This window comes from Anomaloglossus baeobatrachus, chromosome 5, assembly GCF_048569485.1.
Source record: "Anomaloglossus baeobatrachus isolate aAnoBae1 chromosome 5, aAnoBae1.hap1, whole genome shotgun sequence".
NCBI classification, from domain to species: Eukaryota; Metazoa; Chordata; class Amphibia; order Anura; family Aromobatidae; genus Anomaloglossus; species Anomaloglossus baeobatrachus.
The window spans coordinates 348,117,198-348,131,095 of NC_134357.1; the positions used below are offsets into that span (position 1 = coordinate 348,117,198).

The 13,898-nt window shown below is 48.0% G+C and overlaps 1 protein-coding gene across 6 annotated transcripts in view; it reads right to left on the reverse strand.

Moving 5' to 3' along the window:
* PHF20 (PHD finger protein 20) overlaps nt 1-13,898 on the reverse strand; it is a 188,686-nt gene that overhangs the window by 59,522 nt on the left and 115,266 nt on the right. For 5 of the 6 annotated variants that reach the window (XM_075349889.1, XM_075349890.1, XM_075349887.1 and 2 more), the window contains one exon: nt 1,576-1,662. The exons of the other annotated variant lie outside the window; for it this stretch is intronic. In XM_075349889.1, the coding sequence (XP_075206004.1) occupies nt 1,576-1,662 (87 nt within the window). The remainder of the gene's footprint in view (nt 1-1,575; nt 1,663-13,898) is intronic. 6 annotated transcript variants of the gene reach the window in all.

Here is a 13,898-nt window from a genome sequence, read left to right on the forward strand (position 1 = left end):
CACACTGAGCATGCATTACTGATGGCTAACGAACAAATGCAGAACTGTATAGAAAACAACAAAAAAAACAAAAAAACAAACCTCAGATGCCGAAATGGTAATTTAACCTCTTAAGGGCAGGGCGATTTTTAGATTTCGTTTTTCTCCTCCTCCCCTTATTCTAAGGAGCCATAACTTAAATTTTTCCTTCGATACAGCCATATGAGTGCTTGTATTTTATGGGGATGGTTTGTACTTTGAAGGACACCATCCATTTTATCATGGGATGCAAACATTTTTTCCCCCTCTTTCCATTACAAGTGTGGCAAAATAGCAAAAAAAGTGAAAGTCTATTTTTTTTATTTTATTTCCAGAGTTTATTTTACAATAAAACTATAAAAACTGACCTGGCAGTATGATTATCTCGGTCAGTACAATTCTGTAGCTACCAAAACATATATTTTTTAAGTGTAGAAAAAAAAAAAATATATATAAAATTCTCGTGTCGTGACATTCCGAGAGCCATAAAGTTTTACATTTTTAGCATCTGGGAGTGTGAGGCCTTGTTTTTTCTGTCTCAAGCTGATGTTTTTATTGATATTATTTTGGGGTATACAAGATGACCTGATCACTATGGGATTACATTTTCTATTGCTGCAGCGGTCGAAAAACTGCAATTCTGGCGTTTTCATTTTTTTTTCTTGTTATGCTGTTTGCCGACTGAATTTATTTATTTTATAATTTTGACAGATCACACTTTTAAGAATGCAGCAATACCAAATTTATTTTTAGTTCTTCATTTTTAATATGGTAAAAGGGGCGCGATTTGAACTTTTATATTAAACTTTTTTCTACTTTGTACTGCATTTATTAGTCCCTATAGAAGAAATCATCTACATACGTCTCAGTCAGCCTGACAGTTTTAGTGCACGTCTTAGACTTCACCCAGCACGTCCAACAGCATGCCATCTTTAAAATATCGACAGAATGCACTACAGAAATCCTAACTTTTTGAGATAGATAGAGATATATATATATATATATATATATATATATATATATATATATATATAGAGAGAGAGAGAGAGAGAGATAGAGAGAGAGATAGATATCATCTATCTATCTCTCAAAAAGGTGGGATTTCTGTAGTGCATTCTGTCGGATATATATATATATATATATAATTAAATTTGTATTTATTTTATTAAATTTAATCAGAGAAACTATTTAATCCCCCCCTCTCAATTATCTTGGCTATTATGTGGAATTAGGATGTTCGCTTACAAGCCCTATGGGTACTGAAATGACAGCCGTTAAGTGTCACCCAATAACTATTTTTGGGGGAAAGAAAAGTGATCTTATTTTTCTATATTGGAGTCACTTCTGCTATTTGCAAGAAATAAAAGAATCTAGTGTATAAATAAAACACCTCATATTAGCATGTGCCCCATGAGGTTTTTAGCTTCCTATGGATCAACATGTTCGGCTATAGGTTGAACGCAATGGGCTGGTGTCTATATTCAACCTAAAAATGCATGTCAAATGGTCCCTAACTGAACTGTAAAGTAAATTAAATTAAATTAAATTTGTAATTACCCGACTTTGTTCTTTTCTTCTTCTTTTTCTTCTTCTTTGATTTAAGGCTCAACAGTTCTTTAAACTTCTCTTTTACTTTATCCCTAACTGTAGATAAGGACTGATTGTTACTCAAATTGCAGGAAAGTTTGGGCAATATATTGAAATATACATCTGGATTTTTCATATAGTCATAATAACCCCAAAATAGTATCAACAAGGGAAAAGTCCTCTTAGACAGCTGCTCCAGTAAATGCATTTAACACAAGCCAAAAAATTTAATAAAAGAATAATATACGATGGGTAGCTCGTTCAATTGATTATCTGGTCCAGAAAACCTACTTTAAGACACTTCAATAAAGGATTAAAGGGGTTTTACCAACTTGGCAAATTACCACCTATCCACAGGATGGGTGTCAATTTGACGATTGCTGGGAGTGTAACTTAAATGCTCAGTTAGTACTCAGTGATTGTCATTCACTGATCAGCAGGTTATCAGATGTCTTGTGGACTCCAAGTCTTTCTTCAGAATCCCTAAGGAGACATCATTGAGGGGCAGTGGATTAGGACCTATACCCAGTGGCTCTTATGGCAGCTGCAGTCCTTCCACATGGATAGCTATTCATGAGTGGAAGAAACTGCCTGCAGATTCCCATTACCTGGTTGTAATTCCGCTTTTAAAATAAAAATTTTAGAAATGAAACTGCCTGCACATTTCCCCAAGGCACCAAATATGTTTTTATTGATTTACTGTAACTACAGTAAAAATGAAATTTACAAATAATCTTGATTTAAGATAAGTAAAAATTGATGAGAAGAAGAAAAAAAAAAATAATCCCTTTATGGTCAGATTACCCTTTATTGTAACAATATAAACACATGGGATTGCATAGAAGCTAAAAAACATAGAAGAAGGGAATTTTGTTTACTTACCGTAAATTCCTTTTCTTCTAGCTCCTATTGGGAGACCCAGACAATTGGGGTGTATAGCTTCTGCCTCCGGAGGCCACACAAAGTATTAAACTTTAAAAAGTGTAACCCCTCCCCTCTGCCTATACACCCTCCCGTGGATCACGGGCTCCTCAGTTTTGGTGCAAAAGCAGGAAGGAGAAAACTTATAAATTGGTCTAGGGTAAATTCAATCCGAAGGATGTTCGAAGAACTGAAAACCATGAACCAAAAGAACAATTCAACATGAACAACATGTGTACACAAAAGAACAACCAGCCCGAAGGGGACAGGGGCGGGTGCTGGGTCTCCCAATAGGAGCTAGAAGAAAAGGAATTTACGGTAAGTAAACAAAATTCCCTTCTTTGTCGCTCCATTGGGAGACCCAGACAATTGGGACGTCCAAAAGCAGTCCCTGGGTGGGTAAAAGAATACCTCAATAAAAAGAGCCGAAACGGCCCCCTCTTACAGGAGGGCAACCGTCGCCTGAAGGACTCGCCTACCTAGACTGGCGTCTGCCGAAGCATAGGTATGCACTTGATAGTGCTTCGTGAAAGTGTGCAGACTAGACCACGTAGCTGCCTGACACACCTGCTGAGCCGTAGCCCGGTGCCGCAATGCCCAGGACGCACCCACGGCTCTGGTAGAATGGGCTTTCAGCCCTGAAGGAAGCGGAAGCCCAGAAGAACGGTAGGCTTCGAGAATCGGTTCCTTGATCCATCGAGCCAAGGTTGACTTGGAAGCCTGCGAACCCTTACGCTGGCCAGCGACAAGGACAAAGAGCGCATCTGAACGACGCAGGGGCGCCGTGCGAGACACGTAGAGTCGGAGTGCTCTCACCAGATCCAAAGAGTGCAAATCCTTTTCACATTGGTGAATTCGATTAGGGCAAAATGAAGGCAAGGAGATATCCTGATTGAGATGAAAAGGAGATACCACCTTAGGGAGAAAATCCGGGACCGGACGCAGAACCACCTTATCCTGGTGAAACACCAGGAAGGGGGCTTTGCATGACAGCGCTGCCAGCTCAGACACTCTCCGGAGTGATGTAACTGCCACTAGAAAGGCCACCTTCTGCGAAAGACGTGATAAAGAGACATCCCGCAGCGGCTCGAGAGGTGGTTTCTGAAGAGCCGTTAGTACCCTGTTAAGATCCCAAGGTTCCAGCGGACGCTTGTAAGGTGGGACTATGTGGCAAACTCCCTGCAGGAACGTGCGGACCTGCGGAAGCCTGGCTAGGCGCTTTTGAAAAAATACGGAGAGCGCAGATACTTGGCCCTTGAGAGAGCCGAGTGACAAACCCTTGTCCATTCCGGATTGAAGGAATGAAAGAAAAGTGGGTAAGGCAAACGGCCATGGAAGAAAACCGTTATCAGAGCACCAGGATAAGAAGATTTGCCAAGACCTGTAATAGATCTTGGCGGACGTTGGCTTCCTGGCCTGTCTCATGGTGGCTATGACATCCTGAGATAACCCTGAAGACGCTAGGAGCCAGGACTCAATGGCCACACAGTCAGGTTGAGGGCCACGGAATTCAGATGGAAAAACGGGCCTTGTGACAGCAAGTCTGGGCGGTCTGGAAGCGCCCACGGTTGACCCCACCGCAAGATGCCACAGATCCGGGTACCACGACCGCCTCGGCCAGTCTGGAGCGACGAGAATGGCGCGACGGCAGTCGGACCTGATCTTGCGTAACACTCTGGGCAGCATCGCCAGAGGAGGAAACACATAAGGCAGTCGAAACTGCGACCAATCCTGAACTAACGCGTCCGCCGCCAGAGCTCTGTGATCCTGAGACCGTGCCATGAATGCCGGGACCTTTGTTGTTGTGCCGTGACGCCATGAGATCGACGTCCGCCGTTCCCCAGCGGCGACAGATCTCTCAAAACACTTCTGGGTGCAGAGACCATTCCCCCGCATCCATGCCCTGACGACTGAGAAAATCTGCTTCCCAGTTTTCTACGCCCGGGATGTGAACTGCGGAGATGGTGGAGGCTGTGGCTTCCACCCACTGCAGAATCCGCCGGACTTCCTGGAAGGCTTGACGACTGCGAGTGCCGCCTTGGTGGTTGATGTATGCGACGGCAGTGGCGTTGTCCGACTGGATACGGATCTGCCTGCCCTCCAGCCACTGATGGAAAGCCAATAGGGCTAGATACACTGCCCTTATCTCCAGAACATTGATCTGAAGTGAAGACTCTATCGGAGTCCAGGTTCCCTGAGCCCTGTGTGGTGGAGAAAAACCGCTCCCCACCCTGACAGGCTCGCGTCCGTGGTGACCACAGCCCAGGTTGGGGGTAGGAAGGATTTTCCCTGCGATAGAGAATTGGGAAGGAGCCACCACTGAAGTGACGTCTTGGTTGCAAGGGAAAAGAGACGTTCCTGTCGAGGAAGCCGACTTCCTGTCCCATTTGCGGAGAATGTCCCATTGGAGTGGCCGCAGATGAAATTGCGCGAACGGCACTGCCTCCATTGCTGCCACCATCTTCCCCAGGAAGTGCATGAGGCGCCTTAAGGGGTGTGACTGACCCCGAAGAAGTGATTGCACCCCTGCCTGCAGAGAAAGCTGTTTGTCCCGCGGTAGCTTGGACTACCGCTGACTGTATGAAACTCCATCCCGAGGTAAGTCAGTGATTGGGTCGGTGTCAACTTGGATTTCGGGAAGTTGATGATCCACCCGAACTGCTGGAGAGTCGCCAGAGCGACGGTAAGGCTGTGTTGACACGCCACCCGAGAAGGGGCCCTGACTAGGAGATCGTCTCAGTAGGGAATCACCGAGTGGCCCTGAGAGTGTAGGACCGACACAACGGATGCCATGACTTTGGTGAAAACCCGTGGGGCTGTCGCCAGGCCGAAAGGCAATGCCACGAACTGAAGGTGTTCGTCCCCGATGGCGAAACGCAAGAAGCGTTGATGTTCGGGTGCGATCGGCACGTGGAGATAAGCATCCTTGATGTCGATCGATGCTAGGAAGTCTCCTTGTGACATCGAGGCGATGACCGATCGGAGAGATTCCATCCGAAACAGTCTGGTTCTCACATGTCTGTTGAGTAGCTTGAGGTCCAGAACGGGACGGAATGATCAGTCCTTTTTTGGCACCACGAACAAGATGGAGTAAAAGCCGCGACCACGTTCCTGAAGGGGAACGGGGATCACAACTCCTTCTGTCTTCAGAGCGTCCACTGCCTGAAAAAGTGCGTCGGCCTGAGCGGGGGGCGGAGAGGTTCTGAAGAAACGAGCCGCAGGACGAGAGCTGAACTCTATCCGGTAACCGTGAGACAGAATGTCTCTCACCCATCGGTCTTGAACATGTGGCCACCAGGCGTCTCCAAAGCGGGAGAGCCTGCCACCGACCGAGGATGCGGCTAGGGGATGCCGAGAGTCAGGAGGAGGCCGCCTTGGAGGCAGTGCCTCCTGCGGCCTTTTGGGGGCGTGACTTGGACCGCCACGCATAGGAGTTCCTCTGGCCTTTCTCCGGCCTGCTGGACGAAGAGGATTGGGGCTTGGCGGAGGGACGAAAGGACCGAAACCTCAATTGTATTTTCCGTTGCTGAGGTCTCTTAGGTTTGGACTGGGGTAAGGAGGAGTCCTTTCCCTTGGATTCCTTAATAATCTCATCCAATCGTTCGCCAAACAAGCGGTCGCCAGAAAACGGCAAACCGGTTAAGAACCTCTTGGAGGCCGAGTCTGCCTTCCATTCGCGCAGCCACATGGCCCTGCGGACTGCCACAGAGTTAGCGGATGCCACAGCTGTACGGCTAGCAGAGTCTAGGACTGCGTTCATGGCGTAGGAAGAAAAAGCTGACGCTTGAGAAGTCAAAGACGCAACTTGTGGAGCAGAATTGCGTGTGACAGCATTAATCTCAGCCAGACAAGCTGAGATAGCTTGGAGTGCCCACACGGCTGCAAAGGCCGGGGCAAAAGACGCGCCCGTGGCCTCAGATCGACTTCACCAGGAGCTCTATCTGCCTGTCAGTGGCATCCTTTAGCGATGAGTCATCTGCAACCGATACCACGGATCTAGCCGCCAATCTAGAGACTGGAGGATCCACCTTGGGACATTGAGCCCAACCCTTAACGACTTCAGCGGGGAAGGGGTAACGCGTGTCAGTGAGGCGCTTAGTAAAGCGCTTGTACGGAACCGCTCTGGGCTTCTGGACAGCGTCTCTGAAGTTAGAGTGATCGAAAAACGCACTACGTGTACGTTTGGGGAACCTAAACTGGCGTTTCTCCTGCTGAGACACCGACCCCTCTACAGTAGGAGGCGGGGGAGAGAGATCCAACACCTGGTTGATGGACGAGATAAGATCATTCACTAAGGCGTCCCCTTCAGGTGTATCAAGGTTAAGGGCGACGTCAGGGTCAGAGCCCTGAGCTGCGACGTCCGCCTCGTCCTCCAGAGAGTCCTCAAGCTGGGAACCCGAGCAGCGTGAAGAAGTCGGGGAAGATTCCCAGCGAGCCCGCTTAGCCTGTATAGGACTGTGGTCCGGGCAGGAGTCCTCCACGTGAGACCTAGGGCCCAACCTGGGAGCGCGCTGCGGCGCGGACCGAGAGGGGCCTGGGGGCGACGATCCAACAGGGGCCGGGGCCTGTGTAAGGACCGGTCTGGACTGCAAAGCTTCTAGCAGCTTGGCAGACCATTTGTCCATAGACTGAGCCATGGATTGTGAAAGTGACTCAGAGAGTTTCTCAGCAAAAGAGGCGAACTCTGTCCCTGCCGCCTGGACAGGGGGAGCAGGGGGGTCTACCTGAGCCGAGGGGCCCACTAGTGACCGAGGCTCCGGCTGAGCAAGCGAAACAGGGGTCGAGCATTGCTCACAGTGAGGGTAGGTGGAACCCACAGGTAACATAGCCCCACAAGAGGTGCAGGCCGCAAAAAACCCCTGTGCCTTAACAGCTTTGCTCCTTGTGGACGACATGCTGTTGTCTCCTAGGAGAATGATCACTGAGGGTATATGGGCAAAAAAGGGTATACAGCCCGACCGAACAGAAATATATATATAAATACGTATCTATTCCGGCACCCTAGGGGGACCAGCACCGGGTGACCGGTGTGGCTTACCGACCGCTAATAAGCGGAGTGTGTGTGTCCTCCAGATTCCCTGCCTTAGGTCCCCCGGAGCTGCAGAGCTCTTCACTGAGAATCCTCCACCGGCAGAATGCCAAAAAATGGCTGCCGGAGCTCTCAGGGGAGGAGTGGAGCCGTGGGCGGCGCCAGGAAAGTGCGGGAATCTGGGGTCCCCACAGTGATCAGTGAGGGGGGAGGAAACATGCAGGATGCACCAGCCCTCACATCCGACGTCAGGTCGGCAGTCCCGCCCTTACCCCTGACAGGCAGGCCCGGGGGTGGGATTTTTGCGACTAGGCCGCGATGAAGCCGGGGACTAAATTTGAGGCCACGCCCGACAAGCAGGCACAGTCGGCGCGGAAGTCCGCCGGCCTTCTCAATTCAGCAGCTGCCGCAGTGTCCGGGAAGAAGGTGCGCTCCCTGCACAGTCCCCAATGGGGACACAGAGTACCTTTGAGATGCAGGGCCCGGTCCCTGAGGTTGAATAGACTCCGGTCCGGCAGATTCCCACAGGGGCTGCGGAGGGAGCACGGTCCCAGTAAATGGATGACCGCTCAGGATCCCACTTCTCCCAGAGCCGCTAAGGGATGGTGAAGGAGACGGCATGAGGCTCCGGCCTTTGTACCCGCAATGGGTACCTCAACCTTAACAACACCGCCGACGTAGTGGGGTGAGAAGGGAACATGCCGGGGGCCCCGTGGGGGCCCTCTTTTCTTCCATCCGACATAACTAATATGAGAATGCATGAGTGGATGTGTGCCTCCTTCCACACAAAGCATAAAACTGAGGAGCCCGTGATCCACGGGAGGGTGTATAGGCAGAGGGGAGGGGTTACACTTTTTAAAGTGTAATACTTTGTGTGGCCTCCGGAGGCAGAAGCTATACACCCAATTGTCTGGGTCTCCCAATGGAGCGACAAAGAAATGTAGAATGTGTTTGAAAAATACAAAAAATTTTTTTTTACACATATACTATACACATATACTATACACATATACTATACACATATACTATACACATATACTATACACATATACTATACACATATATTCTATATTTGGACAGTGACTGAATCTTCGTTATTTGGGCTCTACATGTTTTATTTAAAATGAAACAGCTGAGATGTAATAGAATAGACTTTCAGTTTTAATTAAAGAGGATGAACAAAAATATCCTGTGAAGAATTGAATGACATGTTTAGATTGGAGGAACTGATCAGAGACCACGGAAACATTAGTGAGAGTCCTAGACCTATGGACCCCATGGATCTTGTTCAGGGATTCGCCTGATAGAGACTCATGGCTAGCCGAGGGGTACTAAGATGAGCAGGAACTGGTCCATCCCTGTTTGGGGGGCTCGCGCAGGCTGGATTAAGCATTTTTTTTCCCCTCGGACTTCCCTTATGTTTGTTCCCACTTGCTTAATCTGTGATCCTTCGTGATCCTTCTCTCAAGTCCTTGTTTAATTTTCCCCTGCCTACTCCTTTTCTTACTCAGATCTTACTAGCATACTTACCATCTTAAAACCTCCTGAGCTTCCACGGAGGAGATGTTTATTTTATGTTGTTAACTGTTGGGATATAAATTAGACTCATCTTTTTGTAATTACATGCCTTCTCAATGTGATTACTCCGTATACTGATAAATTGATTTGCAATGTTGATGTTACTTTTTGTGTAAAACTATAATAAAAAACTTAATTTGAACTAAAAATATCCAGTGAAATGATTAGGAATTACAACCCTTTTTCTACAAAGCCTCCTCATTTCAGGGGCTCAAAAGTAATTGGACAAATTAACTTTACAATAAATACAATGTTTATCTTTAACACTTTGTAGAGAACCCTTCGCAGGCAATGAGTGCCTGAAGTCTGGAAACAAGGACGTCACCAAAAGCATCCTTTGTGATGCTTTGCCGGCCTTTTACGGCAGCTGACTTCAGTTATTGCTTGTGGGTCTTTCTGCCTTAAACAGGGGTATTCCCATCTCCAAGATCCGATCCCAATACGTAGCAGGTGTAATAATATTAGCAAATATCCTTTATTATAAGGGTATTTGCCCACGTGTGCGTTCTGCAATTCACTGCATGTGCGTCTCAGAACGCAGCTGAAAAGCTGCGTTCTGAAAGTTTGCCAACTGCAGAATTGATGCAGAATTTGTGCGCTCTGGATGCTGCCTCTCCCATAGAGTGGAGAAAGCATCCAGAACGCACAAAAGAAGTGACATGTTGCTTTTTAGAACGCAGTGATTTGGCAGCATGCAAATCGCTGAGTTCTAAAACGCAACGTGCGCATGGATTATGCACAATCTTCATAGATTGTGCTGGGGACGCATGCGCTGCAGTGCAATACGCAGCGTAACTGCACGCAAATACGCATCGTGTGCATAGAGCCTAAATATAGCATATTTCTCCTGATATGGCCATGTCCCTAACCTCATGTGCAGGCCACTGCAGATTAGGTATGCATAGTTACTTCCACTCATATAGTGAGTTAGTTGCTCGGTCGTAACCATGGATACCTAAGCTGCAATGCCCTGCACATGAGGTAAGAGACATGGTTATATCTGGGGAACTATACTACAATTCTTATTTGAGGTATTGGTTAATATTATAAATGTATAAATGATAGGCAATCGGCACTGCTCGGTACTCTATCAAGCAATGGCAAATTTGGGTACTCGGCTGAGTATCGCAGGTGCTTGATGTGCAGTTCATGAAACGGACCACAAAAGCACAGGTCGCTTCACTGAATGATGTAAGCCAGCACCCCACCTCCCTCCAAACAATGTTTTTGGATGTCGTATTTCTCCCCCCCCCCCCTCTCCCCTCAAAATAAAAAAAAAAAAAAAAAAAAAAAAAAAAAAGAGAAGAAGAAGGATAACAAAACCCTGCCCTTCCTCCAGAAATGCTGTTTATGTCTGGCAGTATGGGAGCCGAGAGCCAAACTGCCCGATCATTGACTTCCATTATACGTATAGCTTGAGTTGAGCCTTTCCAAGCATTTGACCAGCTTGACTAGACTAATAAGTAGAGATGAGCGAACCGGTTGCGGTTCGGCTCGAGGTCGGTTCGCCGAACGGAGGTCCCGTTCGAGTTCGGTTTGTCGAACGTTCGACAAACCGAACCGCATAGGAAACAATGGCAGGCAATCACAAACACATAAAAACACCTAGAAAACACCCTCAAAAGGTGTCCAAAAGGTGACAAACAACTCACAACACAACACAAACACATGGGAAAGTGACAAGAACAAATTCTCATGCGAAAACAAAAGAGCGTAACAAGGAAAAAAGAGGACGAGACACAGATATAGGCATGGCACACCCTTCTAAAATCATGTAAAACACCGCAAGGTGACTCCAAGCGGAGTCTCCCTTTTTTCCAAAAATTGGGCCCCACACACACCCACCCATTCAGTGGCAGCACTTGTGCCCCAGTTGTACACTTCACAGCTAGATTTGCATCAAGCACATTCAAAAAATACGCCATAATTAACCGTCCCCAGGATGACACCGGGGTAGGTAGCAAAGTCTTTCCTGATCCCAGCTCTGTTCATCTTGGATCATTTTTAAAAAACACAGCAAGCAAGGGTTACTCCAAGCGGAGTCTCCCTTTTTCTAAAAATTGGGCCACACACACACCCCATCAGTGGCAGCACTTGTGCCCTAGTTGAAAACAGGATGTTTTGATTTGCATCAAGCACATTCAAAAATACGCCATCCTTAACTGTCCCCAGGATGACACCGGGGTAGGTAGCAAAGTCTTTCCTGACCCCAGCTCTGTTCATCTTGGATCATTTTTAAAAACAATGTAAGTAAGGGTTACTCCAAGCGGAGTCTCCCTTTTTTCAAAAGATTGGGCCACACACACCCCTTTAGTGGCAGCACTTGTGCCCTAGTTGCAAACAGGATGTTTTGATTTGCATCAAGCACATTCCAAATCCACAAGCATTTACTCTCCCCAGGATGACACAGGGGTAGTAAATTCCTTGTGGATCCATGACTTGTTCATTTTGATGAACGTTAGTCTGTCCACATTGTCACTGGACAGACGCGTGCGCTTATCTGTCAGCACACACCCAGCAGCACTGAAGACACGTTCAGAGACAACGCTGGCAGCTGGACACGACAAAATCTCCAAGGCGTAACTGGAGAGCTCTGGCCATTTTTCAAGATTTGAAGGCCAAAATGAGCAAGGCTCCATTTGCAAAGTCATGGCATCATTGTTCATTTGGAGATACTCCTGTATCATCCTCTCCAGCCGTTGACTATGTGTTAGACTTGTTGTCTCTGTTGGCCTTGCAAAGGAGGGTCTAAAAAAACTATGAAAAGATTCCATAAAATTGCTGTTACCAGCACCAGATACAGTCCTACTGGTACGGGTAGACTGTTGAAGATGACGAGACCGTCCCATGTTTGGCAAGTTACAACTGGGAGAATCACTCCCTGCACCTGCACGGTTGTTTGGTGGAAAAGCCGAGCTAAGATCGAGTAACAGCTTCTGCTGATACTCCTGCATACGTGCGTCCCTTTCTATGGCTGGAATTATGTCACAAAATTTGGACTTGTACCGGGGATCTAATAGTGTGGCAAGCCAGTAGCCATCATCACTTCTAATTTTGACAATATGAGGGTCATGTTGGAGGTAGTGCAGCAAGAAGGCGCTCATGTGTCTTGCGCAGCCATGCGGACCAAGTCCACGCTGTGTTTGTGGCATAGAGGTGCTAACCGTTCTTTCTTCCTCTGACATCTCCCCCCAACCTCTTTCAACTGAAAATTGACCAAGGTCTCCCTCATCTGCTGAGTCTTCCATGTCCATGGACAGTTCGTCCTCCATTTCTTCATGTTCTCCTGCACCTTCCTCAACATTTAGCCTGCTACTATGCGCCCTTGTTGATCCCTGTCCCCCATGGTCCCATGCCTGCTGCGTTGGTGATGATGAACGTCTGGACCTTGGTGATGTTGTTGTCCCTTGCGCATATGAATCCTCCTGTAGTTCCTCCCCTTCCTGTTGTCCCACCCCCTGACTCCGAATAGTGTTTAGCGTGTGCTCCAGCATGTAAATGACTGGAATTGTTATGCTGATAATGGCATTGTCAGCGCTAAACATATTCGTCGCCATGTCGAAACTGTGCAGAAGGGTGCATAGGTCCTTGATCTGAGACCACTCCATCAGGGTGATCTGCCCCACCTCTGCATCTCGTTGGCCCAGGCTATACGTCATGACGTATTGCACCAGGGCTCGGCGGTGCTGCCACAGTCGCTGTAACATGTGGAGAGTCGAATTCCAGCGTGTCGGCACATCGCATTTCAGGCGATGAACCGGCAGGCCGAAAGACTTCTGGAGCGATGCAAGTCGCTCAGCTGCGGCGCTTGAACGGCGGAAGTGAGCAGACAGTTTTCGTGCCCTGGTCAGAAGACCATCTAGGCCGGGATAGTGTGTTAAAAATTGCTGGACAACAAGGTTCAACACGTGAGCCATACAAGGTATGTGTGTCACCTTGCCCAAGCGAAGGGCCGCACCCAGGTTTGCAGCATTGTCGCACACGGCCTTACCAGGCTGCAGGTTGAGTGGAGACAACCATTTATTAAACTCAGTCTCCAGAGCTGACCACAACTCCTCAGCTGTGTGACTCTTATTCCCAAGACATGTCAAGCTAAAGACCGCCTGATGACGTTGCGCTCTGCTGCCAGCATAGTAATGAGGGGTGCGTGATTCCTTCTGCGCAGTGAGAACGCTGGTGGCCTGACCAGGCAGGCTTGGGGCGGAGGTGCAGGACCCAGATGAGGTGGAGGAGGCAGAAGCAGTGGCGGAACTTGGACAGACAGAGGATTGACACAGAAGTCGTGGGGACGGCAAGACTTGTGCAGCAGACCCTTCACCATCTATCACCATAGTTACCCAGTGCCCAGTCAGCGACATGTAACGTCCCTGTCCATGCTTACTGGTCCAAGTATCGGTGGTAAAATGCACCCGTTGACACACAGAGTTTCTCAAGGAAGCGGTGATGTTGTGTGCGACATGCTGGTGTAGCGCGGGAACACCTTTGTTAGAGAAGTAGTGGAGACTGGGCATCTGGTACTGGAGCACAGTGACAGACATAAGGTCTCTAAAATCCTGTGTGTCCACCAGGCGGAAAGGCAGCATTTCGGTAGCCAAGAGCTTACAGAGGGATAAAGTCAACCTCTTAGCTTTGTCATGGGTCGCAGGAAATGGCCTTTTATTTGTCCACATCTGAGGGACAGAGATCTGGCTGCTGTGTGTAGACGGTGTTGAGTAGGGTGTCCCTGGAAAAATGCAGGTTTGTGAGGAAAGTGCAGTCGGAGACA